Source organism: Jatropha curcas, chromosome 1, assembly GCF_041381405.1.
Source record: "Jatropha curcas cultivar XTBG-Jc1 chromosome 1, XTBG_Jcur_1.0, whole genome shotgun sequence".
NCBI lineage: Eukaryota > Viridiplantae > Streptophyta > Magnoliopsida > Malpighiales > Euphorbiaceae > Jatropha > Jatropha curcas.
The window spans coordinates 27,525,112-27,537,940 of NC_143151.1; the positions used below are offsets into that span (position 1 = coordinate 27,525,112).

General features: G+C 28.6%; 1 protein-coding gene across 1 annotated transcript; it reads right to left on the minus strand.

Moving 5' to 3' along the window:
* Window positions 1-4,726: 4,726 nt before the first annotated feature.
* Window positions 4,727-8,944, minus strand: LOC105643841 (zinc knuckle (CCHC-type) family protein). The gene is made up of 4 exons (XM_012229059.3): window positions 8,765-8,944; window positions 6,964-7,190; window positions 6,087-6,179; window positions 4,727-5,612 (listed from the first exon to the last, which is right to left on the minus strand). Exons 2-4 carry the CDS (start codon window positions 7,098-7,100, stop codon window positions 5,087-5,089), a joined length of 756 nt encoding a protein of 251 aa, XP_012084449.1. The 5' UTR covers window positions 7,101-7,190; window positions 8,765-8,944; the 3' UTR covers window positions 4,727-5,086.
* Window positions 8,945-12,829: the final 3,885 nt, after the last annotated feature.

The window sequence follows — 12,829 nt, forward strand, 5'->3', positions numbered from 1 at the left end:
TCAGTTTATAGTTTCATACACTAGTTCTTCACATGCATAACCAAATGTGAGTGTCGAGTAATCTTTCACATAAAAATGTAAGAGAAGAAGAAAATTTTTTTTTTCTTTAATGGTATAATTAATAAAAAAGAAGAATATAAAAACAATAGTATTAACCTACAACTAATATCATCTATATTCCAACTAATAAACTAATTATAAAATGATTTAATTTAAACAAGAGTATTTCTAGAGAAAAAAAATAAAATAGTAATATTTTTTAAAAATATATATATTTTTTAATTGATTTGGTGTATGAAATTATCCATACAATAAATATTTGCAAGAAAAAAATATAAAAATAATGATATTTTACTATTTTGTAGTGTGAAGCTGGTACTATACTATTTATTTGGACAACCATGAATTACCATTTGGATTAAAGGGGAAAGAAAATGAAGTCATAGTTTATTCTATATTATTTTCCCTACCGAATTAGAATCCCTTGTTAACCAATCAGACCAACTAAAATTGAACTTTTTTAAAAGATATTTTCACTTTATCCTTTTTATTTTTTTAATAACTAGTCAAAAATATTTTTATTTTTATTAATATATTTTATAATTATGGATAAAATTATAAATCGGGGGTAGATAAATAAATCTCAGTGCGTAAAGAGTAAAGTAAACAGTGATGGCTTTTATGTAATTTGATAGGGTAGAATATGGATTCGAAGTATTTTGAAAAGATAAAAAGACAAAAGAATAGGAGGTGTTGTTTGTATTACCAGATTCTTATCACCTTTGCTAGTGGACAGGGGCGGTGCTCGTGCTCACTATTTATTTTCCCTTTGTTATTTCAACAACAAAACTATATATTTATATATATTTATTTATTCCAAAAGTAAATTTTATCTAGCTAAGAGAATAAAGAATAAATAAATGCACAAAACTTATTTAATTAAATTTACGGTGATTTTATTAAACAAAATTTATTTATTTAATAAAACAAATAAACATTATGGTGATTTTTCCCCTAGAAAGTAAAATAGAACAAAACTTCCACAATAAAATTCTAATTCTTAATTAAAATTGGATAAAACAACACAATTAGAATTAATAATATATACTTGATTTAATATTAATAAAGTATAATTTAATTTTATATCACATTCAGTATTATAGATCTATAACACGTATAATATCAATATCCATCATTTAAATTGTATTTGATTTATTGTCTTGTTTATATTTATCAGAATATATTATAAAATTATTTACATTGTCCAAAGCTTATACATAATATTTATTTAGTAAATTTTTAATTAAAATAATTTTCTTACTATATAATCAACTTCTTAAATTAAAATTTATAATTACAACCTTTTATAATTAATATTTATTTTATTTATTAGCCAAATAGAAAAATCAATATAACTAATTAAATTAAATTACCTTTATTTTTGCAACCAAAAGTCGTAAAAATATTTTTGTCAATCTGTAAATTTAATAAAGTGTTTCTATCATTTCCAATATTCTCCTTTCCCATTCTAACTTCATATATTATAGATCAATTACAAATTTCCACTAAAAAAAAAAAAAATCTACATTCGAATTTTGGATAAAAAGAGAAAAGATAAAGGACAAAAATGAAGCTAGACTGTAAAATTTGGGGCAAATAAAAATTTTTAAAAGTTTAAAGAATCAAATTAAAGAAAAATTATACACTATTTTACATGATAAATTTTAAAAATGTTTAAAATTTTGGTGTACGGTCACTCTCAATCTCTCCTTTCTCAACCACTGATAAAAGAGTGGCTGATTTAAATTTTGATGTATCAAAATAAAATGAAAAAAAATATAAAAATACAAGAATTGACATTTCATAAATACGAACAAGTACATATTAAAATAATTTATGTACATAAATAGACCATGTCTCATGTCTCCCTTCTAACATTTGGGTCATGTCAAGCAAACTTCATTGTCTCAATTACTATTTCTTAGCCTCATTTAAACCACAAACTGTCAGCACCAACATCTTGAAGGCAATCTTTTTTGTGGTGGAGATAGTTCTAGACTTTGGGTTACGATAAAAATTTACAATACTATATATTAAAAAAAATAAATAAATCACAATAGTGCAAATTTCAAAGCAAGGAGTTTGATTATTTTAATCTCCCTAAATTGGAAGAAAAAGTAACCAACAAAATTGAGAATTTTACTTATTTTTATTGAATTATATAAATACCATATAATAATTAGAATAGTAGAATATAATTTAAAAATAAATGAAGACGAAATTATTACCTTTTAATAATAATAATATTTTATTTCCTTTAAAATTTTATCATTTCTTAAAAAAAATTCTTTCCTTTATTATTTTCCTTCTTCTCTGTTAAAAAAAATGTTAATTTTTTAACAAACTCAATATAATATTCAAAAGTATATTTGTGATTAATATATTTCTGAATAATTATTTAACAAATTAAAAAAATATTTGATGCAGTGCAAGTTGATAGTATAGTGTTGGGTAATGTGTACTCAAAACAAAAGAAGCTTTGTCAGCAACAGACCCAATGTCATCACTGTTGGGAATACCGAGAATGCTAAAATCTGAGCTAAACCAAACCCTTAAAGAAGACAAAAGTGGTTCCCTTATTTTGCTTTTGCAAGTTGCAACTATATTTCTGTTGCTTTTATCTCCTTGACTTAACTGCTTTGGTTAACAGTTAGGCAGATATTTTGATGAGTTGAGTGAGTGTTAAGTATTCCTTTTGGGCAGTGCTGTCCATGTGAATTATCACACGATGATATGATTCAACTATCACAAAAATTAAAATGAATTTATAAATATGTAACTCGTGTATAATATGATTTTATATGAATTATACCATAGATTCACTCATTTAATCAATATATATTAAGGGGTTATACGTGTTATTTATATCGTGTTCTGATCCGTATACAACCATTTAATTAAATTTAATTGAATATTTTAATTCATATATGACTCATTTAATTAAACAAATTACATATATCGTATTCGTATCATAAAATATTTGACGTAATTATTAAACGAATAGTTTTTATATTAACCATAATCATTCATATCGAACCTGGCTCCGATCCAGATAGATGGTTTAGTGGAATCTTTTTCTAACTTTTTTGAAGTTTTTTTAGGACAAGGGACTTTGCCATTGTTACAAGAAAGAAATCTTTTTGTCCTAATAATATTAATTATTAGACATTTTATTATATGATATGATCCAGATATGTAACAGTATATACTTCCACTTAGCAGACTCTAAAATTATGGAATTAAAAGAAAATATTTCAAAATTTTATTATTTTATAAAATAAAATTTTAAAAATTTCTGGAGCTTGAGGCCAAGGTGTTATCCTCAGTCCCTCCTCCATCCGCTTTCCTCCTAGTACTCTATAATTAGCAATTTAACTTGTATTGATATAATGAAAAAGTGAGATTTTTGAGAAATTAAAATATTTTACAATATTAATTTAAAAATTAAAGAGTAATTAGCTGGATTAATTTTTTAGAAATCGAAGTGCGGTGAAATTTATGTTGCCTAGTACTGATAACTATAGAGTAATCAAACTAATTTATCTTTGAAATAATATGGATAAATATGAACATTTCAAGAGAATTTTAATTATTTAAAGAGAGTTAGACCTTATTTATTTTTTGTGATTATGGTTAGACTTTGAAGGTTAAAATTCCAATCATTAAACTTTAAGTTTTTTTTTTTTTTTCTTTTTTGATATAATTAGGAGCTGTAATCTCACTTAGGTCGTAGAACATAAAGATTTTTTGCCCACTCAGTAAATTACATTTTCCAAATATCAAACTTGTATTGTCACCCGTATGAAAATTGAAGCAGCTTACCACCCAATCAATATCTTGTTGGTATTAAACTTAAGTATCTAGTAATGTTTTGATTAATAATGGTATTGTTTGCAATATAAAACTAAATAAATATAAAGTTTTTTTAAAATTGTAAATATTTTAGTTTTTGATTCCAAATGCTAGGCTTTGTTTGGGAGTAAGAATAAGGATAAAGAGCCAAGCAAGAATCATGCTTTGTTTGGGAGTTTAAGTACTCGACAAGAAAGGACAATAACTTAATAAGAGTTTTAGGGAATAAGACTTTAAATATTTACTTTCCCATCAAAATTAGTGGAATAAGGGATATCTTTTACTTAATTATAAATTTTAATTTAATAATTCTCTCTTGATAAATGAACTTGCAAAACTAACTATTGAATTAGGAAAGGATAATATATAAATTATGTAATTCAGCCATTTAGCAAAATCATTGGGAGTGAATTTTTGTATTCTGCTTCTTTTTATAAAAATCACAGGAAAGGAGAACAATGGAGAGCTAGGCTCAAACGTGAGTCATTTCATGTTTTGGCACATTCCAATACATAAATTTATTTCAAAAACCTCGAAACACACTATGTAAATTCAGACTAGTCATGCCAGGATTTTGTTTTTCCAGAAACACAATTCCAAAAAGTAGCTCAATCTTTTTTCCTAAACCCTAACAGATATCATGAATGGCATTGCAGTTGGCCTGCTTTTAGCAAACCTGTTTTGAGAGCGTCCAGAACTCTAACAAATCATAAAATAAAATAAAAATAAAAGATAAAAAGTCAATTTTTCTAGTTTTTTTCCCAACTATAATTCACCAAAACCACTTACAAAAATTTTAGATGGTAAGATGACATAAGCAAAATTCTAAGACAGATCAAAACTTTATACCAAACAGAGCCTTGACAACAACACAAAACCCATATAAAAAATAAATAAAAAAAAAAGGGGGAGAGCAGTGGTTGACGAGGTAAACACCTCGACCTAGGATAGGAGATTACAATGGACCACAAATCTGGCAACATTAGCAGCATCCTGCTTCATAAAGTGATTATTTCAAAGACAAACCCTATAAAACTATATCTAACCCTGTCTCAAAAGTAAATGCTCCACATCGCCTGTCAAATATAGTTCCAAATGACTACTCAGAATGTCTATTAACTTTCAACAGTCAATCAATACTTGTTAAACTGGAAACCATACAATCCATCATCTATCAGTAGAACCTTCGAGGGTAGCGATCCATCATCCTTCCAGAAGGGCACTCAACTGCGCGGTGTCCTCGCCCACCACAGTTGTGACAGATCATTAATGGACCCACGCAATCCCTGCTCATGTGGCCATACTGGTGACAGTTCCTGCATACAATGTCTTGGTAACCGCTGCTGCGTCGATCTCCAAGCATATTTGCTTTCGGGCATTGTCTAGCCACATGCCCAGATACATTGCACATGTTGCAAATAGGATCATTTTGACAGTCGCGTGCCAAGTGACCCGTTTTCCTACAGTTGTTACATGCCTTGTCATTTGTACAATCAGCTGCAATATGGCCCTGCTTATAACAATTGTTGCACAACCTCAAATCCCCAGGTGGCAGTGGTGGAGCAGTGCACTCTTTAGCACGATGTCCAGCCTTGCCACAAGTATGACAGATGCCCTCATTTGGACAATGGCTGGCCATATGCCCAGGTTCTCGGCAATTCCAACAAAGTGATTTTGTGGTGCACTCCGAAGCAATATGCCTGCCAGTTTTTTTTTTGGACTTAGTCAGCTTCAACAGAAATAACAAAGAGGTGCATGTCAATACCTGTGATGCACTTGATTGCATGACCGGTACTAAACAAACATGAACAAAATCTTTACACAAGCGTTGCATACATATCTTCACATGTAGATACTCTTGACACTCTTCATAGAGATCAGATACATCACCTGATATTTTAATATCAACTGTCTCATGCATTGACAGTCATAGTGCAGTAGTGCCATTCAAAGAAAGCCAATTTTATACATTTCGTACAATATACAGAGTAATTTTTAAAAACCAACAAGCAAATTACTTACCCAAACCAAACCAAGTAGGGTGAATTTTTTATTTTTTTTTTTATTTTTTATTTTTTTTTGTTTAGAACACATATCTATTTAGAATTTACAGGGGAGAGCAATAGCTAAATTTTATGCTTCAAATTACTCAAATGTAGAAAGAGATTTCATACCCTGGAAGGCCACAATTATGACATATAGCCACATTGGGGCACTCTCTAGCAAAATGTCCAGGCCGCTTGCAGTTCTTGCACAGATTGCTTTGGCTGGTAAGAAGAGCAAACACAACCTCAATATTAAGCATGGTAAAACAGCATGCTAGAACATTGAATTACGAGAACTCCTGAAAACCAAGATGCTGAAACATTCCCTGCCTTTTGTCCGCATGTGAGCCTACATTTTTATGCGTGTCTATGTGAGCATGCACATGAAAGAGAGAAAGACATGACCCAGGAGAGCTTAGAAGGTTCTCCTTCCCATCATTCTTCTGGTATGTCATTAACTTTGTTTAAATAATCCTTCTTCAACACGAAGAAAATAGAAAAGGAAAATTCTTTTGGTCTCAATCAAGAAACCAGATTTATTACCATAACCTACATTTTTCAACAAAATAGGTTGATTTAAACTATGACCATGAGCAAGATATCATAGAACAAACAACTAATCCCAGTAATCCATCTATCAAGAAAACAACAAAAAAGAAAAGATTAGAAAACAGATGAGTTGCAGGACCACCTTCCCACGCATAAATAACATCAAAAGTTCAACCTGCATTCTAAAATTACAGAATTGCAAAGTAGAGACTAAAATACTTTTAAGCAATAACCCCAAAATGACATTTCTGTAATTACTTCATATACATGTTAGAAATATGAGTAGCTTCAATGACAAGATCCCCTATAATATAAATGCGCTTAATATGAAATAGGACAGTTATCAAATACAACGAAAATCCCTAGAAGCAAATGCTAACACTTTTCTTTGCCCCTGTTAGCCACTTCCAAGGCACAGAGAAAGGAAAATATACTAAGTGATCAAAGATCAGAAAACCTGAAACCCCGACGAGACTCTCGTCTGTAAGGTGCACCACGATAAGAAAACCGATCAGAGCGGATCTTACGATCCATTGGGCTCCGGCTCCTGCTCCTGGTCCTGCTCGGGCTCCGGCTCCTGCTGTCTGAACTCATGTTCAAAATAACTCTTATTTAACCACTAACTCCACTGATCAGCAAAAACACCACACCACCACCAACACCACAACAGCCGCTGCCTCCTGCCTGTCCACATTACAACCACAGACTAATGATCATCCATTAACTCAAACCCTAAACCCCTTATCATCCCTCCAAAACAAATGCACCAAAGCCCAATAGTAAACAACATTAAATTTTCAACAAGCAGTCCATCCAAGATCAGTTACATCAATGGTATAACTTCATGACCCAGATCCTCAACCACATCCTTATAATGAAAATCAAACATCTCTAAACAATCATTTCCCCAGTACAACATCAAGCTTGAAGAATTACAAGTTACATCACACAAGCTCCATCTCCTTAACCAAGCATTAAACTGAGGCCTACAACAATCATAAGAGATTAAAGAAAGATAGTTGGATCCAGATAGGAAAAGTCAATGGAATGCAACAGGAACTCAAGAAGTAACTTGCAGAAGGGAGACAAAGGCAAAAACTCTCATGGGGAAGAAATAAATGAATTATAAGAACTCAAAAGAATTCAAATAAAGGAGAGAGAGCGAGAAATGGGGAAAACAAAAGAGACAGATAGAGAAATATTGAAGCAAAACAGTCATTTTCATCCGCAGAAAAGCCAACCAAGTGTGGTAACATGTTCCTAGCCCTTCTGGTTGTTGGCTAACAGATGGAAAAGGTTACTAACTAATTTAGATCCTTAGATGGCAAATGCAAAAATCCCTGCTGGGGTAACGTCAGAGTTAGAAGAACTAAGCTATGGACTTCTGGAGCCCCTTTTGGACTAACAAGATATTTAATGTTAATTCATTGCTGTGTGGACAGAGATTCCACAGAATTAACAACAAAATTTATCCATCTCCAATATGCAACACGATGATGTAAGATTATGATGCTTGCATGCAATTGACTCCCATTTCCTGAATTGAAACTATGTCATTGCCCCCTCTCACTTGGTTAAAACCTCTTTTAATCTCTTTTCCCTTGATTTACTGTTTCATGATGCATAAAAATAAGTTTTTCATGTTTAAATGTCTGCATGAATAGGCATCTAGCGTGCCCAGAATGAAAGAAATCATTGTCAGAATTTCAAGACATTCTGCTTTTCTCCCAATAATCGTTCAATCTTACAGTCAAGCAATCTTATGACAAGTTCTTGTGAATAAAAACACCTCAATAGAATGCAAAAGAATAATGGCTTCCATAAGATCACGATTCATGGAGATTTTTGACAAATTTTATAAGCTTTATGGATCTTCTACCATATAGAGGAATTGTTGCTAATGAGCTCTAAGAAAAGGGACAAAAAGCAAAAACAAAACGCCGGTCGTTCAATTAGTAGAGAGCATGAACCATCTAAACCGTGCAAAAACTCCAATTTGTCAAGTTTAAGCTATATCAAAGGTCACAGACTATTAGAGACAAACCGAACATAGATGAATTACAATTTATCAAGAAAACAGCATGGAATTGCTATCTATGAAGTCAAATGCCAAATCTCTGAAAAGCTATAAAGATCCAATCTCAAATGCACGAGTATATCGCATCACTCAATTTCCCACTGACATTACGAACCAGAAAAGCAGCAAACAATAAATGAAACCCTAATTTGCAATTTAAGGAAGAGAAAAAGGAACAAACCTAACGTTGTGCAGCCGGTAACGGTCCTAACGAGTGTTGAGCCTAAGAGGGAGACGCGCACAGCTAAAAGGAACGACACGAACCAAAATCTGGTAAAAATGCGGATTGGAGAATAAGAGAGGAGCAGCCTGCTACAAGGGTGGCGTTTTCAAAGGCACGAACGTATCGACTCTGATTATCGTAAAAAATAAAAATAAAACGATGGAACGTGTCTGAGCGTCACCAGGCCCATTACTAAGCCTTCGGCGGATACGATGTTGACCTGGGCCATTAAAGCCCATTATTAAATCAGGCAGATATCTTGGCATGGAGCAGGGAGAAACGGACACCGGCGAATTTTCCGTTTAGAATTTTATTATCCATACTTATTTTAGATGTTCAAATATTATTATCTGTATCTATCTTAAATCTATTTAAAACATCTATTAAATTGATAGGACATCTGTGTTTAAATTATCTAAACCTGAATTTATTTAAAATATATTTTTTATTAATAATTTGTAAAGTACCTACTAATATCTATAATTAAAACCATTTAACACGGTGGATATTCAGAGACTTGTATATATACGTGTCACAATTTTATTTATATATAAAATTACTTTTTTACCATTAATTAAACAAGTTAGACAGGTTTTACGAGTAAATCTATGATATGACATAGGATTCAATTTTAATAAATAATTATTTTATTAAATTTTAAAATTTTTAACTAGTATATTATTAGTGATTTTTCATTATTGTAATATATTTGTTGGACCCATTTTATGATTTTTATTTTTTGGAAGTTAGTTTTAATATTATGGATTTGAGCTTAAGTACACCCGTAATTAATTTACAAATTAAGCTGACAGCCAACGAATTCGTTGCTTATTTTTCAAAAAATAAGCAATAATATTATATAATTTTATTTAAATTTATTGCTATTCGTCTTCTAGCATTTGTACTTTTCTTTTTATTTTTTATTTTTAAATTATATTTAAAAAAAAATATGAGATATATTTTTAATATAAAAGGGGAGGATTCAATGATTATTCGTTCCCCAAAACCATAAGTAAAAAATTTTGGTAGATGGAGTTCTCATCGAAACTTCTTTTGAGAAATGAGTCAGACTCGATCATTTTTAAGAACAATAACTAAAGGTCCTGATACTACCACTTAGATCTGTAACCTACATGTTGATGCTCACAATTTCGATAGCTATACCAATGATTTGGAGGAGATTCCTCGAAAAGTATTTAGTAATTATTTCGGCCAATTCTCCGTCATCTTTCTTTAGCTAAGTGACATATATTTTTACGGTGCTCATTTTTCAAATTATGAAGCATGGCTAAGTGATCCTATGCACATTGGACCTGACACTTCAGTAGTTTGCCCAATAATGGGTCAAGAAATGTTGAATGGAGATGTGGGAGGAAGGGGTTTCAAGGAATACAAATAAACTCTAGTTTTTTTCAGATTTGGAGAGCATTACTGTAAGCTTCTTCTTCTGCTAACTACGTTTGCTTCAAATGGATATTTAATATTTTTTATATATTATTCAAATCACAATTAAATTCAACTAATTGAAGTTACATGACAAATGTTTCAACTATCCTAAAAACTATATTTAATACATTTTATATATTAAATCATACAGTTAAATTTTATTATATTTGAAGCTACTTAGTGAAAAATGATTTAAAAATTATATTTAAAATATAGAAAAAACACATTATAAAACTCTTATTGTGAAAAATATCTTCCAACTATATTTGACTAAAAGTTGCATTTAAAATGTTTTTATGTATTATAGATTATACAGTCATCATATTTATGAAAGAGTTTTATTGGGCAAAACATTTATTAGAATCAATTTCAAAATTAAATTATCATTATTTTTTCAACAATAGAATTAAAAATTTTTAAGATATTTTTGTCGATCCATAAGTTGAATGGAGTGTTTTAGGAACTCAATGTTCTGCCATTCATATTTTATATTTGATACAATTAATTGTATTATATATATATATATATATTAAATATGATAAAATTAATACACGTGTGTATATATATATATATATATATATATATATACACGTGTATTAATTTTATCATATTTAAAAATAAATAATATATAAAATGATATATTATTTAAAATAAAAAACTTTAACCACATTTTGGAACAATATAATTGCATATAAAGTTTTATATTTAAAAGGCTAATCCCTTTGAGTCATGGAACGAATTTGTATTTTCACACTTACGGAAATTGAGGTAGTTAACTACTTCAACTAACACCTTATTAATTATTAATGAATTGTTTATTATTTATTATTGAAAGAAAAAAAAAATAAAGAGTTTCATGCTTTAAAGTGATAATATTCATATTAAGGTTGTAATATGAATAAGGTTGAAATTTTTATATATTTACATAGATTTGACAATTTTATGTTTATTGTAAAACTATATTAATTTAATTATTCGGCCCATACCTCATATGTGATTAATTTAAAAAAAATATATTTGTAATAAGTTTTATTGGTAAATGAATTATACCTTAATTTTTAAATACATGGGCTTACGTTTGTATGCAAAAAATATATAGCATCAATATTATAAATTACCTTGCTTTGTTGAAAAAAAAATTTCACATAACCATGACAATTCAATCTTCATAAAATACTTTTTTGAAAATTTACTTTTAAAAAATATGAAAATATTAAATTATGGTAATTAAATTCTCCTTACTAATTCTAGTTTTAAACAAAGCGAAATCAATTATTATTTTACTCTTCTTCATCTTTCTCTCAATTTTACAAATTTTAATCAATCAAAAGCACATCAATTTATACTAACATATAGTGTTTCATATGGTAAAGCATTGGGTATTTTGGAATAAAAAATCTAAGTAAATAAAAAAAAATTTCAAGAAAAAATTATGCTATAATATTGCAAATAAAAAATAAAAAAAAAAGATTTTAAAACATAGGGTCTATTCGACAATACTAGTTATTTTAGTAGCTGTTAATGATGATTTTATTAGCAGTTAGATATTAGATGTTAATCTGTTAACTGTTTATATAGCTGTTAAGATTAAAAATATTTGGTAAAAATAGCTATTTGATTATCTATTGAATTTAAAATGACAAGAAAGAATATTTAAATACAACTATAGAAGTGAATTCATTATATATAAAAAAAAGAGATAATTTATATGAGTTATAATTATTTTTTTGTAAAAAAAATGTTAATCTATATTGTGTAATCCAATTATATAAATTGAAATCATTATCATTTCTAAAATGATAATACAATTTCCTTACATATTCTACTATTAATTCATTATTAAATTTTTTTATTTAAATTTTTACGTAAAATAATGTAATTTTTCAATTTAATTGCAGACTTGCAGTACCATAACAACCATTGAAAAGAAAAACTTTAAACTATTATTAATATAAATTAATTAAAGATAATATAAGATAATTAAGGACAAATTTGTCAAAAAACTTTCAATCAAAAAATGAAAATGCCAAACGTTAGATGAATTAACGTTTTAATAAACACTATCTTATCCATTAATAACTATTTTATATATTATTTTACTGAACCACATGATTTACAAAAAAATGAACTAATAATTTATGGAAATAATTTTACATAATTTACGTAGTCAAAGGAAAATAAAAATAAAAAAAGAAAACTTTCGAGCATCCAAAGTATCTCCATAACTGTAATGTTATAATAACTTGACTAACAATTGTTTCCATCTCGTTTTTCAATTCCCCAATAAAAAAAATGATATAAAATGAATATATGTCTACACCGTTTATTTAATAAAATTATCTATTTTAATATTTAATGAAAAATTTTAATTTAGATATTTAGTTGATAAAAATAAAGCTAAATACTAAAATAAAAAATAATAATATTACGTATTAGGCAGTGGTTTGAGTCGATGATATTGGAAAATGGAATTTATATATTACAAGGATTTGTTAATTTGTTTGTGCGAAAATAGGGATTGCAACTCAAAAATTAACAAATTATATAACGATTTCAATTTTACTATTTTAAAAGGAG